This window comes from Zeus faber (assembly GCF_960531495.2).
Source record: "Zeus faber genome assembly, chromosome: 5".
In the NCBI taxonomy this organism is placed as follows: Eukaryota; Metazoa; Chordata; class Actinopteri; order Zeiformes; family Zeidae; genus Zeus; species Zeus faber.
In genome coordinates this window covers 17,271,379-17,295,611 of record NC_137192.1, presented here as the reverse complement: position 1 = coordinate 17,295,611, position 24,233 = coordinate 17,271,379, and the positions used below count along the sequence as shown (strand labels likewise).

The following is a 24,233-nucleotide window of genomic DNA, read 5'->3' as shown; positions in this document are numbered from 1 at the left end:
ACAGCGTCCGTATGAATGTGCGAGTTGCAGGGTTTTATTTCAGTGACATTTCATTCTGTGCTCTTACCAAGCAGCATCGAGTGAGCGTTGTTGTCATATTTATGTCAAGTGTGTGTTTAACAATAAAAGATGTGACCATGTTTAAATATCTTTGTGATTACCCGAATTCCCATTAAGGAAGTGTTGTCTGATCTTAATTGCTCTTATTTACATAACAAAAATGCATGCATGCAGTGGAGAAGGGGCTTCTCCGTTGGTTGGACGTCGGGGAAGTTTTTTTTTGCTGACATTTCCTCGTCTGGGACCCTCATTTCCATTACAACAGATTGTCTGTTTTCAATCATATTCTATTGATTTGAATTTTAATTCACTTTGTCCATTTCAGTTGATTTCTATATTCAATTTGTAGTTAATAGAGTTAATGTCAAACAACTATTAGTCCAGACTTCTCCTTTTTTTTTTTTTTTACATTTATTTACAATAAATGGTAATGGGGCAATTTTGCAACAAACCCTGATCTTGGTTAGAATTCAGTCGCAATTTCTTGAAAAACCAAATGCTCCAGTCTTGATGTTTTATATAGGGGCGTGGTTTTCCTCTACTGGGACAGTCCCATTCATTCCGCTGCGCCAATGAAGATATATAAGTCCCAGAAAAAGTCAATGGCTCCATTTAAAAGTCCAGTTATGAGGTCACATCCGTTCCATCATCCGTCCATGTGTTCTTTTCTTTTGCCACAGCGGGCTGCCGGAGCGTCATGACAGCGGAGAAGAGCGGCCCCGTTATAAACGGTAAACCTGAGGATGGCAGGGACCCGGAGGGGTCCGTCTCCAGCCAGGGCCGGGGGGAGTACGAGAGGGGTCACTGGAACAACAAGATCGAGTTTTTCCTGTCCGTCGCCGGAGAGATCATCGGCCTGGGCAACGTGTGGAGGTTCCCTTATCTCTGCTACAAGAACGGGGGAGGTAAGGCGGACGACGACGGGCAGGGAGACAGGCGATGGTACCAATACCACCCCACTGAGAATCGAGAGAGGGTTTTCCCTTTACTGGTTCATAGAGGAAGCGAGACTCAGATTGCAGATGTTTTCAGCGTTTCTTTGTAGTGGAGGAAGCAGAAAGATGACAGGAAAAGGGGCGAAGACGGGTCAGGTTAGAAGGAAACTCGATGATGACATGGGGAACTGTCTTCCCCATTTAATCTCATGTAGAATAATTCAGAATTCACAAAGGACAGGCTCTTTTATTTTAAATATTGACATGTGAGAAGGTTCCAGCATCAACTTACAGACCTGCGCGGTGCGGCTCCACCTCAAACTTATTGAAGTTTAAAGTGCAATTACAATTAAGTTTGTTTCGAACAGTGTCTGCGATGTAGCCAACTGGAAACCATTGTAACATGCGATAGTTTTGACCTTTAATGTTGTTCAGGGGTAATGGCTCAGCCACAAAAAGAAGGACAATTTCAGCATAGGTCTGAATCACCACAGTAATCCGTCAAATCTGTGTTTTTGTTCCCCCGAAAGGTGCGTTCTTCGTTCCGTATGTCATCTTCTTTGTGTGCTGCGGCATCCCCGTGTTCTTCCTGGAGACGGCCCTCGGTCAGTTCACCAGCGAGGGAGGGATCACCTGCTGGAGGAAGGTCTGCCCGCTGTTTGAGGGTGGGTGATATTATGTGGTGCACAGGAGTCCACGGTTTTTTACATTGTCATCTGAAGTTGTCACGTCCCATCTTGGCCTATTGCTTCTTTTTTTTTTTTTTTTTTTTTTTCCTCCTCCAGGTATTGGCTATGCGACCCAGGTGATTGAAGCTCATCTAAACGTTTACTACGTGGTCATCCTAGCCTGGGCCATCTTCTACCTCTTCAACTGCTTCACAACTGAGCTGCCCTGGGCAGGGTGTGGCCACTACTGGAATACAGGTTAGAGCTGGGGGGTGGGGGGGACGACTTCAATTGGATGTGCTTTCATCTTATTTATTTATTTTCCATTTTTCATTTACTTTCGTCGCAATCCCTTGTTATTTGATCAAACGGACGTCCGTCTCGGAAGCAAACAAATCCGCAAACTGCAGCAGCCATTGTAGCATTTGCTCGTATGCTCTTGATGTTATTTACATTTTTGTGCCATACACAAAGCGGTGACTCAGTCATTCTTACCGTGACTCTAACCACTCTTCTTTCTTCACAGAGAACTGCGTTGACTTCTATGGAGACAACAGCACCAATATCACTAATCCCAACGCCACCTCTCCGGTCATTGAGTTCTGGGAGTGAGTACATCTTACTTCTTAATTTCATTTCAAATCAGAACAAGTTCACACTTGCGTAATACAGTAAAAGGCAGTCTGGACGCAAAAAGTGACCTAAATGCCACCACAACAACAAGCTTCTCATTACTGTCTTCATTTTTGGATGATTCGATCACGCAATCCCAGATTCCACTGGATTTTTAACGGGTTCGCCATTCATCCAATCGTAAAAGAGCAGATGTATTCCCTGCAAGAGTGTTCTCCAGCCAATGGCCCAAGTTGTTGGCCTGAGATTAGGCTGCTGAAAACTCCAGTAGAATGTCTGAATGGCCCTACGACCCTCTCCCCCAAATAATTAGTCATTTCTTTTCATATTTCTGTGTCAACGGGCCGTGGTTGGCCAGCTGTCTCCCAGCTGGAGCCATGCGTATGGCAGCAGATCAAGCCATGTCAGCGTTTAATGCTGAGCAGCCTTCCTCCCTCGCTGCCCGCGGCCACGCTCAGTGTGTTTAAAGTATGTGTTTTCCTCAACATTGTAACGGATCACATCTAATCTTGTGACTCAAGCCAGAATAGGAGCATTTATTTTTGGGGATGTTTGGCATGTTTGAGCAGCAACAAACAGAGATGGAAATATTCGATTTCGGCCAGTAGCCAACAGAGTGGATCGGAGAGGCGTGCCAAAGGAAACGGCCATGGAGCCAAGTGCTATGTTACTGGCAAAAACAAAAAAATGACCAGGCCTCATATTAATTATGCCAACACAGACGGTTTGGTTTTGTACTGTATGTACAGTGTACACTCACATACTAGAAATAATGTACAGCATTGTACATCATATCGGAAGAGCGATGGCTTGGCATGCAGACAATGCATGGACAAATGAGTACCATTTTTGTAGCAGCGAGGTACAAATTCATGTGGTTCGTGTGGTTTATTCAGATATAGGAAAGAGAAGCTGGCTAAGCTCACTACCTTGTTGACTGTTTCACTGTGTCGATCGACAGCCTCCTTCAAGAGACATGTAGGTGTCAGCGTGACGTGGGTTGGGAAACTGTCGACAAGGTTCGAAACGCTCTGCTCTACGCAAACCGACCCTATATCAGCAACACGTTGTGGAGACTATGAGATGGTTCCGCTTAAGCTTCCAGCAATTTGATATCTCCAAGTGCACATGTGAGGTAGCTGTCGTGGACGTGGCTGTCGCGTCGGACAGGCTCGAAAACGGGCTCGACGGTGGAGAATTACAATCCCCAAGGTTACGTTTTATTATTGGCTCCAGTTGTGACCAGACGAGACCCCAAAGAACTAACATGTACTGTGTGCGTCTTGTATGTCTCTCCTTGACACGCAAACAAAGAAAAAAAAAACAGATGACGCACGCAAGTAGAGATTCTATACATAAATACGCATATGCACAGTCTGAAGTCTGTCGGCATGAATCAACATTCATACAAACGCATCCGGTTTCTTTCTCTCTGCCTGGGACTGCTGGTGGGAGGGGTTGTGTTGGACCTGGCGTATGGACGGTCACCAAGAACATGTCACCATGATCAATGGCCGCTCAGGGGCCCGAGTGGTGAACTTGGTGGCAAAGCCTTGGCAGTGCCCCGGAGCTCTCCATTCTCCCCCCTCCCCCTTTGCTGTTTCCTGACCATGGGTCAACAAACAGGAAATATCACTGATTCACCCCCACCGACAGGCTATGAAGTCATCAGTAGCGATAAACAGTCCGGGCTCCCTCGGTGACCTTGATTCCTCGGTGATCTTCCCCACGCGGCTCCCGGATTTGAGCTGGACTTTAGTGCCGTAGGCTGTTCATGCATGGTGTTTAAAAGAAAAGGCGCAAGAAGGAAGAAAGATTTTACGATTTTATTTATTGAAAGGAAGCTTAAGCAGTTATTTATTTTTCATAGTTTTCTTGGCGTGGCCAAGGGGCTCTCTGATCCACGGTATTCTTGCAAGATTAATATTGTTACTGCAGTATAAAGTCAAAGTCGACCAAGCTCCAAGATAAATTTAATTGGAATTGATTTTCTCCCAGTTCAACCGATTGTTCTTCTACCGTCTATGGTATTGCGTGTGATTCTCAGCAGTATTAAGTAACTTCACACCCGTATTTAGCTTTTTCCCTCGTCATCTCGTGCACCCAACAGACGCAGAGTGTTGAAGATATCAGATGGCATCGAACACATGGGCGGGGTGCGCTGGGAGCTGGCCATGTGTCTGGCACTGGCCTGGTTTATCTGCTACTTCTGCATCTGGAAGGGACCCAAATCTACTGGCAAGGTAAGACACCGTGTGTGTCTGTATGACTGTGTGTGTGTGTGTGTGTTTTGTGGATATATATATGCATGCTAATCCCACATAAGCGATTCATTTCGAGGAACCGTACCGCACCGACACAAAAAAAAGCAGAAAAAAAGCCGAAACACGGCACAATGAAACTGTAGCGGCTTGACGCGTTTCCCTCCCTCGTCCCGAAAGCGACTCATTCACAGAACGCCATATGCACCCAACCTTGTGACCGGGGGGGGACAAAGAGAGGTCTTTGCACCCCCCCCCCCCCCCTTTAAAAAAAAACACACAAACAAAAAAAAACGGTGTATTTCGTCTTATCCTGCTTTCCATTTTAATGCCCCTCGAAGAGCAACAACCGGGGCTTTGCACCTCGCCATCCACGCTCGGCAGCCTTTAAGAAACTCTTCACAGACTCAATGGGCCAGGACGACAAAGGAGGAAAGAGAGAGAGAGAGAGAGAGAGAGAGGGAGAGAGAGAGAGAGAGAGAGAGAGAGAGAGGGAGTAGGAAGACGAAGAAGACAGAGAAAGGAAGAGAGATGTGTGTGTGTGTGTGTGGGGGGGCGGGGTAATGGGCCCACCGTTGTACGTGACGGGGGGGGGGGGGGGGGGGGCCCGGCGGCGATGCCTATATTTCCCTGAAGTGTCCTTTGTCCGGCGGCCGAAGCAAGAGCGAAGAATGCTCCTTCATGGCCGAGCTTTAGCGACCTGTCCAAGATTGATTCCTGTATTCACGGGGAGAAAAGTGGAGCGTTCATGACGAGCATGCCGAGTGTTCCCCTTCACCCCGGCTCCCCTCCCCTCTCTCTCTCTATCGCTCTCTCTCTCTCTCTATCCTTGTTTCACTCGGGCCACGATGAGAAATCACCCCCAGCGCGCTCGCTTCTATACAGACCACAACCCATTCAGCCCCCCCCCCCCCCCCCCCCCCTTCGCTAAGCTGTTTGCTCTGTCGGCCCCGGTTGCCAGACATTCTGCATTCACGTTGGATTTACAGCGAGGCTGTGGAAGAAGGAGACGATTTTTTTTTCGATCCAGTAAATTCGAGGTGGCTTAAAGTTGCTCCCGGGGTGAGCAGGAGGGAGTATGTGGAGCATGAAAAGTTCACGGGGAGATGGGATATGTTCCCATTCATCGAGCAGAGGGAGTGGTAGAGGCTGAAAGAGAGAGAGAGGGGAGAGAGAGAGAGAGAGAGAGAGAGAGAGAGAGAGGGGGACGGATAGCAAGAGTTTAAGATGTGTAATCGTTTTATTAGACTAATTGAACGAACCTATGAATGCAGTCTTCTCACCCTCCCTCGCTCGGCCGAGCCGGGATTAGCGGAGTTTGGAGCGGAGCTTCACGCAGATCTGTGGTGTCGATGACCGCACATGGCCCTTGTATGTTCAGTTCCGATCCTGGTTTGTGCGGCAGCCGCTTCGATGGGATTTCATTTAAAGCGCTGTTATAAGACAGTAAATGGGGCGTCATGAGTCGTGCTCTTGTGACTCTGTGCACCTTTGTTTGTGCTCCGCCGCACACGGCGCGCTGCAGGTTTTCCCAAAAGCCCGTTCGATCCGTGCGTGCGAGCGTCCCCCCCCACCCCCCCTGCACACACATTCACGGAGGCCCCCGCGCCAAATAAAACCTCCACGCCCCGCACACCCTCGCGCCCGTCCCTGCGCGCGCGCGAGCGTGTGCGCCCGCGCCCGCGCCTGTACGCGTGCATGGCGAGAAGCGGCGGATTTTCCCACACTGCCAGCATCACTCTGCCGGGGCTCCTCCTGTTTACGCGACGGAGCCAGTTGAGCCCTCTTTTCTTTTCACCTCCTGGTTCGACCCTGTTCTGTTCTGTCCTCAATTGGACCTTGACAGGATGCCAGCGAGCCGGGGGACGTACGTTGCCTGCCTCTGCCTTCCAAGAGGCCGGGGCTTTGTTTCAGGGGGGGTGTTTCTAAGAGAGCCTTGGGATGTGTGAGCGCGGTGCTGCGGAGCCTGGAAAATCTCGATGAAGGAGGAGTGTATCGCCGCGCCGCTCGTGAGCGTTTGCAGTGGAGTTGGGCGCTGGTTTTTAAACACAGACCTCAGCCGAGCGGGCCCCCGTTAGAGGGCTCCTCCCGTCCCCATCAGCCCTGGGGTTCAGGAGAAGAACTAATGCAGCCGCGCAAAGCAAGCGCCGACGCTGTCAAGCGAGGCCTGCCTGAGCTTTATAGAAACGTAAGGTTGAAAAACACTGCGACGTTAGCACACGTGCACGATGTGTTTCTAGGCCAATATATACCGAACTCATTCATCCTTCTCTAAAACGTCAGATAATAAGTTCTTCACATTAATTTGAGGATTTGGCGAAGAGGCAAAAAAGCATTTACAGATGGTGGAGATATTACTTTGTTATTTACGGTTAAAGCTTTGTAGCAAAACCATGTGTCTGCTGATGATTCATTCCAAATGGTGGAGAGAGTAATGGTGGCTTAGTTGGCTTCCACTGACTCGTTTGCATGGGAGCTTACTTAACTTTTACTAATATTCTTACCTTTTTTGGAGAGAACAAAGAGAGTTATTGGGGGTACTCTGGGGGAGCTCCGGTATCAGAATTCTAACTGGTAATATATGTAGCACCCTCCAGCTCCCCCCTTGGCACTACTTCGGTATATAATGTACTGGACTTGTTCTCTAAGTCCCTTATCAGTTTTACTGATATGATTCACAACTAAATGAAGTCAAGTCAAGTAGCTCTTACTGTAATAACAATAAAATGATGAGGCTGAGTGGGTAATGTTACGAGCATTATATAATAAGTACTAGATTATATAGTATATAATTACCTAGTGTTATATACTATATAAAAGGCTGTGTTTAACTGAGACTATAGGAGTCTGTTGTGCTGATGCATAGAGCCAGGTAATCATCTCCAGGAGAGACATCTGACGTGTTGTAAGGTCATACTTTTCAACTTTTTCTTCTACAGCATCTTTTGATATCACTAATAATTGATTGTATGGTGAACGCCGTGGATTTTCTGTTTTCACAGAGTTTAAACTGGGCTGAATAACTTCCATTAGTCTAGACTGAGGCCATGTTTGGGAAGAAATAGCTGTGTAGTTGTGGCTGGCCTAGTTACGGTCTAATGTAGAGACTGAACATCAGATTGAAAGTAACACTATGTTTGTGTGTGTGTGTGTGTGTGTGTGTGTGTGTGTGTGTGTGTGTGTGGGTGTCTGTGTGGTCTTTACCCGTAGCACTCTGGTACAAACACACTTCACTTCTCTCACTACTCCCTCTCTCCAGTCACAGACTTTTTGCGTCTGACCAAAAAAAAAATCTGTCTTCTAGCGTCTTCTAGTACGGTCAGAGACTTGAAACTGTTTTCAATGTTATTCCAAAATTGAAATTAATATTAATGAGAATGAGAATGTCACATTGAAAGTGCAGCTGCTCTTTTGTTTAATTTTGTCCTCTGAAAAATAAAAAATCCCAGTGGTTTGATTGTCACATTACATTACGGGGTGTGTGACCTTTTTCCGTTTTTTTTCTTACTTGTAGATTTGTACATTGAAATGCATTGATCTTCTATGTATGTGTGTGTGTGCACGTGCGCAGGTTGTGTACGTGACGGCCACATTTCCCTACGCGATGCTGCTGGTGCTGCTGATAAGAGGAGTGACTCTGCCCGGAGCCTACGATGGAATCAAGTTCTACCTCTACCCCGACATATCCCGCCTCTCGGACCCTCAGGTAGGATCATAAGCCAATACCAGGGGTCTTCCGAGCCGTGGCCTTAGTCCACTACGTTTAAAGAGATGTGAGAATTTAATATAATATAAGAAAGGGACCATGTGCAGGCGGCTGGTCGTTATGGCAAAATAACCCCAAACATGGTGATCAAGGGTTATTTTGCGATAATGACCGGCTGGGTGCACATTATAACACAGCTACTTACAATATATAAGAAAACACCCTGAATTAGCATGATTAGTTTAACAGCTTACGCCGGGAAAAATAGTTCACAGCGACGCAGCTAACAGTGCCTGATACTACGGAAGTAGTTTCCCCTGGCAACGGCCATTATTAACAGACAGCAGTCAATATTCAGTAACAACTGATAGATGATTACCACCATGGACCATTCAGAATCCTCTATTCCACAGAGCCGTATAATATAATATAATATAATATAATATAATATAATATAATATAATATAATATAATATAAAATAATAAAATAAAATAAAATAAAATATTATAGAATAGAATATACAATAATATAATATAATATAATATAATATAATATAATATAATATAATATAATATAATATAATATAATATAATATAATATTATATTATATTATATTATAAATAAAATGTATTTATTAAATGTATATATTGTATGTGTAGTGTAGTGTATATATTATATTTTTATATTATTAATTGGGTATATTAATCTTGTTTGCAGGAGAGACCTGAGTTACAACAAAATTAAAAAAAATGTTTTAAATGTTTCAGAATTAATCATAAATCATATTATAAAACAAGTAAAACATTTGAAAATGAAAATCATAAAATAATAAAAAAGTATGAATTGACTATCAATAACTATTATCCTGTACCATACTTTTTTTTACTACATATCTTCATTTTTGTTACTCTCCAATAACTTTCTGACTGTAAATTGCTACCATACATTTTTCCGCCATATATTTATAAGGAAAAAACTCAAACCAAATAACCAGTAGCTCCACCCTTCAGCATTAACTCCAGACTCTGATCCTACTGATCCTCGGTACTTTTCACAGTTCTATATAGAACAGTCCCTGTGTCGATAGGTTTAATATTCCATTCTTACCACGTGTTATCTTTAGTTTTCTGGCACTGAGGCAAAACAAACGCCATTTCTCTGCCAGATGAGCAGGTAGTGTTGTGATGCTGCTGCAGGTGACCGCTCTGTTTCCACAGTGTTGGTTATTTAGGATTTAAGTGTGACGATGATAGGTTATTCCAGCAGGTTATTTATACCAGATTATTTTAGCGGATCATGACATTGTGGTAACCCTGCGAAGGTGTGGAACACATCGTGCTTATTGTGCATATGCTTATCTCCCTCCGAGACACTGAGACATATGCACAGGCAGACAGTACACACACACAGACGCGTGCACACACACACTCACAATCAGACACACAGCTGACTCCTTGACCCTGTCTGGAGGAGACAGACGTCACAGGTTGCTTGGTAACGGTCCCCCCGAGAATGTCAATGGAAGTGGCGTGATGACAAAGGTGGAGACAGAGAGAGAGAGAGAGATCCAAGAGGATGGACAGACAGATAGACAGATACAGTGGATAGATAGATAGATAGATAGATAGATAGATAGATAGATAGATAGACAGACAGACAGACAGACAGACAGACAGACAGACAGACAGACAGACAGACAGACAGACAGACAGACAGACAGATAGATAGATGATGGATAGATAGATAGATAGATAGATAGATAGATAGATAGATAGATAGATAGATAGATAGATAGATAGATAGATAGATAGATAGATAGATAGATAGATAGATAGATGGGTAGATAGATAGATAGATAGATAGATAGATAGATAGATAAGATAGATCGTAATAATACAAATAAGAAATAGAAAAAAATTTCAATATCAGATACAATTTAAAAATAAACATTTTGCAATATACAATGAAACTAAAAATGCACAAAAAAATAGAAAAAAAATACAACATACAATACAGTAAAAACTACATCTATCAACAATTCACATTCTGACAAAAGTAGGCACAGAATTCTGCAAGTTTGCTTAAATACATATAAAATCCATACATATCCATACTAAATGACCTGTTTCAGCCTGACAGCAGTTGCGTGGATCCTTAATGATGGACGTGCTAATGAGCAGAGACGTGGTCCAGTCTGCTTCACACTCACACGGCCCCAGTCACTGAGAAGTGTTGCTCATGTACAGTAGCAGCCTGTGGGGGTGGCGGCACTTCAATAAATACACTAATATAACATAGCAATTATATTTATAATAATCATGATATAACAATAATAATAATAATAGAATAATCACTACCGTTATCACAACTATAATAATCATAAATACTTTATATATGACATAGTATGTACCATATAGGAGAGAAAGAAAGGAGCATAGAGTGAAGGGGCGTGGTGAACATGTGCTGCTGGTGTGGCAGAAGGAGACATCACTGGTGACACCAGTGTTGAACTGGTTTCCTCCGTCACAGTGGCTGCAGTGTGCTGTGTGACTGTGTCTCCGTCTCCATTTGCTGTACACCCATCAGGTTTGACGTTGCCGCCCCTGTTCTCCATTTAACTATTCCCTCTCCTTCATGCCCTCTCTCTCTCTCTCGCACTCTCTCTTTCTCTCCCCTCCCCCCTGACGCTCAATGTGACGCCTTGAGGACGACTTTCCTCCGCTGAGTTATTTCTACTTCAACTGGGATAAACAAACGTTCCAGCTCAGTTTCCGATTATTTCATTTTTTGCACGATTGATTGCCTCATTTGCAGTTTTACCACTGACATTATCAGTGTCCCAGTTTCATGTCATAAAATCATAACACGAAATCTAAAGCCAAAGGAATTCATTCAAAACCGCGAGATATTGCAGTGAGAATATCACAATCAAATGAAATAATCAAAAACTTTTTTTTTTTAAATACTAATGATAAATAAAAATAAAAAATTCTAGATTCCCTTCTTTGACCCGGTCACCTTGCTGTCATCCATGCATTCTCAACTGGTCAGACTATACTGAGTCAAGCTGCACTTATGTTCCACGAGGCACCCAGCTTCGTCTCCCCTGCTTCTTTTCTCTCTGCTTCCCCTCGGGGGTTCTTCCTTCCTTCCCTTCTTTCTTTCTCTCCTCCCTCATGCCATCACCCTCTTGAACGTCCTCCAAAGAACTTTTACTTTTCTGCCGCATCGGTCCGACGCCACATCCCGACCGCTTTCCAGTCTCATCCCTGCGCTTAGCGACCGCGTCACTCCATCATGACCGCTGCAGCTTCACTATGGTGCATCGTCCAAAAGCAAGGGGCGAGGTATTCACTTTAGCGGCGAGAAACTTAATTGGGACAATATTCTTACAGCATGTTCAGCCACTTGACATCTACTTAAGCGGTTGTTTTTTCCCTCAACTCATTTCCTCATTGACTTCAGTTGGACAATTAGACGTCAGGAGAAGCTTCCACTGAGATAATCCATCCATAACCCCCTCCTTTCTGGCTTGATTATGATGACCAATCCTCCTCTCATACTTTAGTTTATTTTTCATTTACACTCGTTTACCCATCCATATATTCCATAGAGTTGAGTATTTCACAGGTGTATCTAGTCCAGAGCTCAATTCCCATTGAAATTCGATGCATTTGTTCCGCGCCCTTGGAACATGGGGTCAGATAAGGTACGACAAGGTAAAATGGCGGCGGTGGCATCTCTGGGGTTGGTGTCGCTAAGCACTAGGCTTGTTTGATAGTCACCGGAATTCGGCGTCTCGACATTACAGGAACACAGCGTTACGTGGAGTCTGATCTGGTCAAACTTTCACACAGTAAAAAAAAAAAAAAGAGGAAGAAGTTTCCTCGGCCAGTCCCAACATATCCAAACACAGGCTGTGCGAATTAGGCTCAACATCAACAAGCGATTCTCTCTCGGAGCCCGGGCCCGTCGGGTTTCCCCGCGCGGCGCGGCCATCAGCCCAGGGTGAACTAAAGGGAACATTAATGAACATTAGCAGAGAAAGGTCCTGTTCTTCCACGGGAACAGTCCTGTGTTTGTGAGGTCAGGGAAGTTACCGTGGTTACTCGCAGAAAGGGGAGAAGACTGCGTTTGTTAATTGTTTCGCGGTGGGGGAAATGAGATTAGTGGCTGAATGGTGATGTGAGAGCGTTCTCAAAGAGCCACGCTGCATTAGGTTTGAATTCTCCGGCGGCCGATGCTCTCCAGCGGGTTCTGCGGCCCTGCGCCGGGCCGCGAAGCCGTGAGCGCACCGACATGGTGTTCGGAGCGGCGGTCCGTAACGTGGTCTGAAGATCAACCTTCTGCTGCCCCTCAACATTCAACCTTCATTAGATTAGATCCAGCTGTCATTGCACAGGGTACAAGTACTGAGGCAACGAAATGCATTTCACCATCCTGGTAACTGACCTATCTAGGAGCAGTGGGCTGTCATTTAGCGGCGCCCGGGGAGCAGTTAGGGGGTTAAGCGTCTTTGCTCAAGGACACATCAGCACCTTACCGGGAGGAGCCGGGGATCGAACCGGCAATCTTCCGATTACCAGATGACCCGCTCTAGCTCCTGAGGAAGGAATCTATCTGCCTGTCTGTCTGTCTGTCTGTCTTTCTGTGCGTGTCCGTCTGTCCGTCCGTCCGTCCGTCCTGTCTGTCCGTATGTCCTTCAATTATCTCGACAACCGTTCATCCGCTCTACTTCACACTTGGCGTGTGTGTTGCTGGGGTCTGGTGACTTGCAGTGTCAAATTTGGTGCAATTTGGACACGCGACAGGTGTAATAATAATAAGCTTTCAATAAGCAGCGACCAGCAGGGGGGCGTGGCTTCAGGGCTCTGCGGCTGAGTCACAAAGAGCGTCTTTCCCCGGTGAACGACTTTAACTGGCAGTTTCGTCTTCCATTGTGGAACACACTACTGAGTCGTTGGAATTTTGTTAAACTGTGCGCATGTTCTAGTATTTAAAAAAACCCCCAAGACTTTAACGAATGATTGCACGTTGGCATCGTCTACTTTTACCTGAAAAAAAAAAATTCAATAATTGTATTCCATTCGACCAATGTCGTTGCGGAAACTTTGCAAACTGTATTACCCTGTTGCAATTTGGGAACTTTTTTTAACGAAAATATATCACCTCTGAGAGAGTTTTCGCAGTATGAAACTTTTGTTCAAATATCCAAAAATATTCGCCAAATACATGGATTATTTATAAATTATTTTTTCTATATTTTTTTATGGGCAACAAATTCTCCAAAGCAAACTTGAAGACAAAATGGTGATTTGCGGGCGCTGACCAGGGATTAAATCTCTTTCACAGTTAGATGAACACTCAGCTCTTTTTTCTGTTTTACTATATTCCTTTTTATTCTTGCATTGTTGGGACTGGCTTGAAGATGAAGCATTTCCAGTGCTGACATGACACTGTCTGTACTGTTAAATCCAACTTTGAAACAAAACAGAACCAGTTATCCTGTTTATCCTGCAGCTCTCACTGATCCATGCAGGGAAGCGTACAGTATATGACTATGATAATGATTGTGTTTCTTCACCCCAAAACCTGGACCGACTGCGAAACCAAACACACCGCATCTCTCTGTTTTTTATCCACATCCATTCATCCCTCCATCCATCCATCCATCCATCCCTCCAGCTCCAAGATCAGTCGTGCATAGTATGAGCATTTAGGCACGGGGCCACTTTGTGTCTACTTTTAGGAAGCCTTAATGCATGATTCATGCTGTTCGGCACCTCAGAGGAGTGGAGAGAAATTTCGAGGCCAGCTGTAATTTCATTACAAAATCATTTTTACACGATGAATATCAGGTAGACGGGACAAAGCAGGAGAGGAAGGGCCAAGATTAGCTCATGGAAGCTCAACTTGATGGAATACCCGTATACCTCAATAGAAATACCCGTCGTTTTAGATTGCAAAATGGTCACGATGTGAGGTGAGAATTAATCCGTGGTCAAGTCGGATTGTAAAGTTTGAGTGGGTTTCTGACTGGAAACTGTGTGTGTGTGTGTGTGTGTGTGTGTGTGTGTGTGCGCGCGCGTGCGTGCGTTTGCAACAGGTGTGGGTTGACGCAGGAACTCAGATCTTCTTCTCCTACGCCATTTGCTTGGGCTGTCTCACTGCGTTGGGGAGCTACAACTCCTACAACAATAACTGCTACAGGTAGGGAAGGGGGCAGATCACGTGATGAATGGATGAATTATTGATGTAGTTATAATATGCATGAATAGATTTCTCTGGACGGTTATCAGTAAAATATATAATATGATTTATTATAATATATAATAAAACAGACACGACTCACTTTTTCAAAGATCTCTTTTATAGGATGAATGAGTGTAACTTCCTCCTCTCCCTCCTCGGCTCCTCAGGGACTGCCTCATGCTGTGTTGTCTGAACAGCGGCACCAGCTTCGTGGCGGGCTTCGCCATCTTCTCCGTGCTCGGTTTCATGGCCTACGAGCAGGGTGTTCCCATCGAGGCCGTGGCCGAATCTGGTGAGAGAATACCGCAATCAGAGTGATCGTTCTAAAGGTTTGGTACAGTGTATTGTATGTTTCTTTTTCTTGTTTATTTCAGGGTTGATTTTCTTCTTTATACTATACTTCGTACCATTAAGAAACATGAAAGAAATGTTGGGTTTGAATCAAAATCTCAAAATCTAGGTCCATTTTGAAGTGTAAGAATAGAAGATTTGATATTATATAACACCAAACTCGTCACCTAGCCTCCTACACCACCAAACTATGACTTATTCAAGTCAGCATAAATCATTTAGCCAATGTGAAAAATGTAAATTGGCCATCCCAAAGCCGCTCTGAAATCAGCCACCGGAGGCACTCGACCTTTTGTGGCTTCCGTTTTCGATTGGTGACCGTGAAGCTGAGTAGATGCTCTGTCGCCAATTGGTCTGAAAACTGAACTTGCTCAATTCACTTATTTAACTTCATTATCAATCTAAATGGCAACCGGCGTTATTTATAAATCCACTCAGTGAAAACACACAGCAACTCCATCTTTGCGTTTCATCATCTAACCTTTCTGTCCCCGCCCCCAAAAAATGTTGATTTCCGTACCGTGGTAGTGACCGTAATGCCCCTCTCCGTGATGCAGGCCCTGGTCTGGCCTTCATCGCCTATCCCAAAGCTGTGACCATGATGCCTCTGTCTCCACTCTGGGCCTGTCTCTTCTTCATGATGCTCATCTTCCTCGGGCTGGATAGTCAGGTCAGGGCCAGTTATTAGGCTTCTTGAAATGTTGGAAAAAAATCAATCCTTCCATTTTCTTGTTCCTAACTCTATCCTAGTCTCACAAAGTTCAAACTGTTTCTGAATCCAAATCCATAAATCATGACCAACCTATTTTTATAATAATAATAATAATAATAATAATAATAATAATAATAATTATTATTATTATTATTATTATTATTATTATTATTATTATTATTAATAATAATAATAATAATAATTGGTATTATTATTATTGTTGTTGTTGTTGTTGTTGTTGCTATATTATTATTATTATTATTATTATTATTATTATTGTTATTATTATTATTATTATTATTGGTATTATTGATATTATTATTAGTAATATTGGTATTGTTATTATTATTATTAGTATTATTATTAATATGAATATTGTTCTTATTCATATGTATTATTATTATTATTATTATTATTGTTATTATTATTATTATTATTATTATTATTATTATTATTTGTATTATTATTATTATTATTTGTATAATTATTAATAATATTGTTGTTATTATTATTATTAGTAGTAGTAGTATTAATATTAATATTGTTCTTATTCATATTTATTATTTTTATTATTATTCTTCTTATTATTATTAATATTGTCATTATTATTTTCAGTTTGTGTGTGTGGAGAGCTTGGTGACGGCCGTGGTGGACATGTATCCAGAGACCTTCAGGAGAGGCTACCGCAGAGAGCTGCTCATCCTGGGCATGTCCATAGCGTCCTTCCTCATCGGACTCATCATGTGTATGGAGGTAAGACACAAACACCAGGTGTACAGTAGAAATGACAGTGTTGTTTTAAACCGTCGGTTCCCGACCTAAAACATACATTTTAACTTTAATATATTAATTTCTTGAGCTCCAAATGGCCTATTCACTCCCAGGACCGATTAATGTTTCTATAGTAACATTTGGATTAATGGACTGAAAATAACGCAACAGTAAAGCAGTGGTAAATCACTTAACGTTAAATATTTTCATGTCTTTCTCTAGAAATGCTGACGGCATCATCATCATCATCATCATCATCATCATCATCATCATCATTCTTCATTTTCATCATCATTTTTCCTATGGAGGTATAGCACATAGCACAAAAATGATAGACATCTATCTTCTTTATTGAAGGGTGCTTGCTTTCTATTTACTGTTCTATATTTAGGTCCCGACCAAATTCACGGTAAATTTTGCTCAATTTCACGGATCCAGATTCTCAAAAATAACAGATTTCACGGACTTTGATAGAAAATCACAACATTTCACGGCGATGATTAAATTAGACCTTTTGAAGCACACAGCCATGTCGAGCCGTGCTCATCACATGAACTGACGTTTCATCCGGTGTTGTATGTTTGCATCCAACGGCGCCAAAAGATAAACAAAAAGAAAAACGTCCAATGGCGCCGGCGTTAAAACACTCACTAGGACGAGCTGAACACACACTCTGCAGTATTCATTCATCATTTCATGTACATCTGCCAAATAACTGGCAGTTTGTGCGTGGACAACACCACGGGTCCTTATATCTACGGAAACACGTGGACCAAGGCGTCATTTGTTGTCGTCACTAGTTTTTCTCAGGACTTCCTGCTGCTGATTCCAGTTTTGTTGCTGATGGAAACACGACCTGTACAGTGGGCGTGGCTCCGTGGCTCCGTGGCTCCGTGGCTCCGTGGCACTTCAGCACTTTACTTTTCTTACATTATCTTTTGGGCAAATTTTTAATAACGCCGAAAGAAGCAGATTTCATGGTTTGTGAAACAAATTTCACAGCTGCGGCCCTCACTATATTATAATATGCTATACCACTAATACTTAACTAATACTATACTATACTATACTATACTATACTATACTATACTATACTATACTATACTATACTATACATACTATACTATACTAATACTATACTATACTAATACTATATACACTATGCTGTACTAATACTTATACTAATACTATACTATACTATACTATACTATACTATACTATACTATACCAATACATTACTATACTGGTACTATACTATACTGTACTATACTATACTATACTATACCAATACAATACTACACTACAACACACTATACTATACTATACTATACTACACTTTACTATATTAATACTATACTAGTACTATACAATACTATACTAATACTATACTATACTATACTATACTAATACAATTCTCTTACTATGCTATTACTATACCATTACTATACTGTACTAATACTATGCTATACCATACTATATTATACTATACTATACTGCACTATTCTCCACTGTACTAATACTATACTTATACTGTACACTATACAATATTACTATACTATTATATACTGTAGACTATACTTTACTCTATTATACCATACACTCTACTGTACTCTGCTCTACTATAATATAATGTGTTCTCTCCTCCTGCATTTGTATATGGATGGAAATGTAGATTTTCTTTGGGGCCATTTCTTTTTTACTTGCAGGTCATTGTCTTCATACATTTATGTCCACAGACCATCGTCACCATCCCTGCGAGAACATGTGCATGAATAGAAAGTACCATAGATCCACATCCTCTATTCTACCCCGCTCCCATTCAAGACCCATTCCTTTATTCCATTCTACCCCCCCTAAAAGGCCTGTCATGAATAAATACCACCCAAACCCTCAGATAGGATTAAATCACTTCAATTATTAATATGAATATGAAAGTTATAGTTCAATCTTGGGGTAAAGGGTGTCCTGGCTACGGTCTCTGAACAGAAATAGCGTTCAAAACCCACATGGGATTTTCTTCTGCCTCGGTCTGTATTTGCAAAGATGGCCGTCTTAAAGATGGCAACCACAGAGCATGGATGGTTATTTGTCGTTTTACACCAGCATCAACGTTTGTGCTGGAGTCCGCTTTTATTTCAAGGCGAATTCAACATTCAGTATTGAACACATTGAACATTAAAAGGTAATAATTTAGAAATAGATAATATAAACAATACAAACATTGCAAGTTTGAGACAATGAAGCTCTATAGCGTGGCCTTAACCTCTTTTCTTTTAGCATATCAAATAAACAATACTTTCATGAATAAAAATATTTGGTGGTGCATTCTGGGATTCCACCGGAGGTCTACATGTTTGTATGTGATCCGCACCAGTCGACTGACCTCTGACCTCTCCTCTCAGGGAGGGATGTACGTGTTCCAGTTGTTTGACTCCTACGCCGCCAGCGGGATGTGTTTGCTGTTCGTGGCCATATTTGAGTCTATATGCATTGGCTGGGTCTACGGTAAGATGAACGCTCATCGTGTGCCTTGTGCGTTTTGTGAGCGTGCCTGTGCACTTGTGCCTTTGGCGATTGCGAGAGAGAAACTAAAAATATTCTTTTCATATGAAGTCATGTAAAAACAGAAATGTATTTAGTTTGCAACGGAAGATGGTTTGCCTAAATGGACGCGGTTGGAATACAGTGCAGTACCGCTGTTTATTTTTGAAGTATTATTCCTTTGTGGCCCTCTACTGGAGAATACCCTCTAACGCATGCGGTGTGGAGAAATGAAAGCAAAACAAAAACAAAAACCAATGCAGACGATGACGTGACGATATTGTATAAAGTGTGAATGCATTTATGTCCTCCGGCCATAAGTTCCCTCCATGCAGTCGGGGGTCCAAGGTTGTAAACGCTGCGGATGAGATGTTTTAACTTGTATTTAAATACGCCAAGTCTGTTGGATTATATTCTAACCGACCTTCCTTTCAAATCTTCCGATTGCTCCGATTTGCTGATTTTATTATTTACGCATTTGTAAATACACCCGAGATATGAACATCACTTCCCTGAGCGTTGCTGTTAGGCTGAGGGTACAAAGCTATAGTTGGGGTTTCGTGGTAAAGTGATGTCCACAGCCAGCCGCTCCGGTCCGGTCCTGCGTGGAGCCAATGACACTTCATGTTTGTCTTCTCAGGGAGCGACCGGTTCTACACGAATATCGAGGACATGATTGGCTACAAGCCTGTCTTCTTCATCAAGTGGTGCTGGATGATCCTCACTCCTGGCATTTGTGCCGTGAGTTCACTGTCCACACACACACACACACACACACACAGGCATGCACGCACACACACACACACACACACACGCACAGTCGGTCACAGACAAACAACAAACAGACAGACAAACCGCCCATCGTCTGGCAGATTAAAGCAGCGCTGGGAGACTGACTGACACCAGGAGCCGCAGAGTGTGTTCGCTCAGCCTGTCCTGGTTTCACGTCGGGGCGGCAATTTTAACGTAGTCACAACCGCCTTGAAGACTGGGGACGGATCAGTCGGTGATGGTCAGTCAGTGTAAAAACAATGGCTTTTTTTTTTTTCTCATTCTAAATGCATGACATTTGTTTTTAATCCTTGATCTACGCCAAATGCGGCCGATTACGCACATTTTAGTATTTTTACAGCTTATTGTGCGTGATCTCCGGGTGCGTTGCAAAGACATTTCACTGCGTATATGTATGAACCTACAGTATGTATCTGTATGCGACAAAATAAACCTCTTGAATCTTGAATCTTGATGCGGTGTTTTGTCGTGCGTCCGCTGCAGGCCATCTTCCTCTTCTTCCTCATCAAGTACAAGCCTCTGAAGTACAACAACGTGTACACGTACCCGGACTGGGGCTACGGCATCGGCTGGTTCATGGCCATGTCCTCCATGGTCTGCATTCCACTGGGCATCATCTGGATGATCTGGAAGACTCCCGGCACCTTCTCCGAGGTATTTAGCTCCGTCTGATTCCGGTGCAATGAAAATGGAAGAGGTTTAATTTCAAGTTCAAGTTCAAGTTCAAGTTCAAGAGATTATTTGTCACATACATAATTTCGGGTGTTTTTTTTGGCCGATCGGATTTCTGCGTACCTTACTCCAGTTTATGATAAATAAACAAATCCACACTTGAACTTACAGTGTTGATAATAATAATAAGTGGGCGTGGGCGTAATAATATCCGGGATAAAACGTTACGCCGCAAGTCCCGGAATTCCCTTCGAAACCGCAACTGAAACTGAAACGTTAAACATCCGGTTTACTCTCGTCAGGCCGTCTCTTAAAAAGGGCCCGCTACCGTGAATAAAGTGTCAAATTCTGGAAATTTTTAACAAAATAATCTCAAGGATTACCACTTTAAACATTGCAAAATCAACAAACCGATACAAGGTTAGATTGTGTGATGCACGCAGTGCAATGCAAATTTGAATTCAACCGCATCAATTTCGTTGTATCGATCCGACAAATCACATTATCTCTCCGCCTGATGGCGATGTCTTCCCGCAGAGGATGAGGAAGCTGACCACTCCCAGCCCGGACTTGAAGATGCGGGGGAAACTCGCCGCCCTCAGTCCTTACGCCGCGAACGACGCCAAGCTGAAGGCTGACGGGAAGATCTCCACCATCACAGAGAAGGAAACGCATTTCTAACCGCGCCGCTCGCCCCGACACCTCCACCAGGCTGCCCCCGTCTTCTCAAACCAGCCCCACAAAAAAAAACAAAATAAAAAAACACACCACGGCGTTATCTACCACCACGCAGAATAGGAAGCAAATCGACTGCATATATATATATAGATATATATCTATATATATATCTATATATTTTATTTTTTTTTTCCAAAAAAAAAAAGAAAGGAAACAAAGTCGTTTCGCCTCCGTTTTTGCACAACACGTTTGTTGTTTTATCCTAACATTGTGACTAAAAGAGTCTTTTCCTTTTCTGTTTTCTTAACGATTAATATCCGAAGAAAAAAAAAAAAGACAAGCGGACAAAACCTTGATGAAATAGATGGTTAAACGTCGTCCTGGTACGTAGTCGGTATCGGTCCCACGCCTGTCTGCCTTTAGAACAGAGCTTCACACTTGTTTTGTATTTGGGCAAAGTGCTGTTTCTCTTTTTTTTTTTTTTCTCTTTTTTTTTTCTAGGTACTAGGTACACAAATGTGATGATCTAATACGTAACAGTTTGGGGACCGTTGTTCTCTGTTTTGAGTATCGCGAGATGCATTTCCCCAGGACTGCCGGAGGGCTCCGCGCGCCCCTCAGCGTGATCCTGCTCTGCAATCGCATCCGGCAACTGGGCGATTTTATTGCCGCCGTCCGGGCTGTTTTGGGACGGCGCATGCGTAAGCAAGTAGCGCCAGGAGAAAATTGAAAGCTGTCCGTTAACGTGGCCTCCACAGTTTCGAAATCCCTTTTGATCGCACGCCCGTGGGGCTCGCCCCCCCCCCCCCCCAGATGCACTCGCGGGTCGAGTCTCAGAGAAAGGCCTCTCCCTGCATCCCCTCGCTGACCCCCAACCCCCTGAAAATGGTGGATCTCTGCCATTTCACAGTAATTACGCTGAGCCTGACGCAGAGTGACAGACGGACGCGCACGCACCCCTGCATCGCTGCACCCCCCCCCCCCCCCGACCCCGGCAGCGAGGAGATTGACGTCCGTCAGTCGAGCTTTTTTCGAAACCTCTCTGTCGCTTCGCCCTCGCACCTCCGCGCTCGCCCCTCTCTCCGCTCCTCCCTCGCCCTGCAGCCTGCACGGGAGGAGAAGCGGAACCCGTCACCGTCTCTTATTGCTTTTTGCGCGCCTCTTTCGTTCCCGCATTCCTTTTTTTTTTTTTTTTTCCATCCATCCCGACGTTTGACATTTGGCCCCCGATTCCCGTACACGTAACGCTTGTGCTCGACCTGTGCATTGTCAAGCCTCGAAACAGGCACGTTTTTTTTTTTTGTTCTGTTTTTTTGCTATCTGAGCCAATAAAGGGGGAAGGTACCGAGGCCTGGATCTGTTAGCTAGTTGTTTGTGGCTGTAAGGAGCCAGATCCAATGAGCTGGTCTCATTGTCCAATCAAATATCAGCCCCTCAGATCCCAAACCGGTCCTGTTCACTCCCTCCTGGCTTGCTAGCGTCGTTCATTCTTTCAGCTTTCCTCCGTCATTCCTCCCTCTCTTTCTCGCTCCCTCCCCGAAATGCAATGCCGGGAGAACGTGAAGAGGGAACATTTCTCTGTTTGCAGTTTTTCAGAAGGGGGCAATGGAGGTTGGGGAGGGGAATAAAAAGGAATTATGAGCTGAGGAAGTGCACGACTGAGCAAGTGATGAGGGAATCTGAGAAAGTTTATTTTTGTAGTTGGATGAAGCCTCTTTCTGTCTAAGCTGCGACGTCCCCCCAAAACTCTGTGATTGCTCCACTTTGGTCCGGCTGCGTTTTGACAGTGCCACGTCAAAAGTTGTCTGCATTGGAAACTATAGCCTGCTGTTTAACACTGATGAGATCGATGTATATTTTTTCATCTCTTTCGAGAGATATGTGGTCTATTTGTTGGGAAAAAAAAAAAAAAAAAAAGACTGTTGTAATGAGAACAATTATTTCCATTGTTTATCTTGTGAAGACTTTTGATGCGCAGCTCAAAAGATCTTGTTATAGAAGTGTAATTAAAATTGTTATACTGTTCTGTACTGGTTTACACACATTTTGAGATTGACACCACACACAATCTGTCTGCTTACTCATTTTTAAAAATAAATATAAGGAAAAATATGTGAATGTGGTTGGACTTTTATTCAGCCTGTTTTACTACCTACCTCGAATCGTTTTATAATAGTTAGATAGAGCTATAGTTTTCCTTTGTAAACACTATCAAACTTGTTTAAATGCTAGAAGCTAATTTAATTGCACGTCAAAGTTTACAGATAAAATATGTATAATTTAACATAAAGTTCCGTCACACAGACGGCATCGCTGCCGGGCAGATTTGATGGAATGTTAAAGTATATTGTGGCACCTGACTTTTCATCCCCCATGACCATCTGTATTTCAGCCCCACGACAACCACCCCTCAACAATATAGAAGCGTCTATTCAAATGTTAACTCTATATCTGGAAAAATGTATCATAATTACCATAATTATCCAACTTTGATTTTCAAATACTAGTATGCATGTTAAGAACACATCGAAAGGAGATATTAACATTTCGTTTTCACTTTCCTCAGTTTGATTCAAACTGGAAAATGTTGTTTTGAATTTTCATTTCTTCAGGATAACTCCGCCGTCAAGGCATTTTTTGCGGACTGGTTCTTCTCACCAGGGCTGTCTAGAAAGGTGAGGGGATTTCTGTCGAGTCTGTAAAGCATTGCCAGAAAATCTCTCCTGTCAAACCCTCCCCTGCTCCTCCTATTCCTCTCCCTGTCATAGAAACTCCATTTGAGCGGATCCACCGACAAGGGCCCGATCACAAGGGGGGAATAAATTGTCGGGCCCTGGTCCCAGCCTGCAAGAGGACATCGGTACTGGTGCTTTGTGTGCTATATACGGAGTTATGCTACACAGAGGTCCTCCCTCTTTGTAGAGCTACGTTTAAAAACATGGCCAGGGAATTAGTACACTTGGTGAGTCAGGTGAGCTGACCAGAGCATTCCATTTTTTTTCCAGGATCATGGCTGATGTGTGCGAACCGCTGCTGGTGAAATGCTCCGCACCAGCAGCGGCACCTCCATATACCATCCCCAAACCAACGTGCTATTAGAGAGGTTCAACCAGACCCTCAAGCAAACATTACAGTAAGTCGTCGAGAAAGACTGATAGGACTGGTATCACGGGCCAGGTATGAATATAAATATATAAATA

General features: G+C 43.3%; 1 protein-coding gene across 1 annotated transcript; it reads left to right on the top strand.

Annotated features, from left to right (window-relative positions):
• Positions 1–757: 757 nt before the first annotated feature.
• On the top strand, positions 758–21,036 carry slc6a11b (solute carrier family 6 member 11b; the record flags this gene model as incomplete). The annotated part of the gene is made up of 14 exons (XM_080001544.1): positions 758–965; positions 1,526–1,660; positions 1,781–1,921; positions 2,190–2,271; positions 4,407–4,539; positions 8,129–8,263; positions 14,371–14,474; positions 14,684–14,808; positions 15,425–15,537; positions 16,195–16,332; positions 18,753–18,855; positions 19,532–19,632; positions 20,167–20,337; positions 20,893–21,036. 14 exons carry the CDS (start codon positions 758–760, stop codon positions 21,034–21,036), a joined length of 1,833 nt encoding a protein of 610 aa, XP_079857670.1.
• Positions 21,037–24,233: the final 3,197 nt, after the last annotated feature.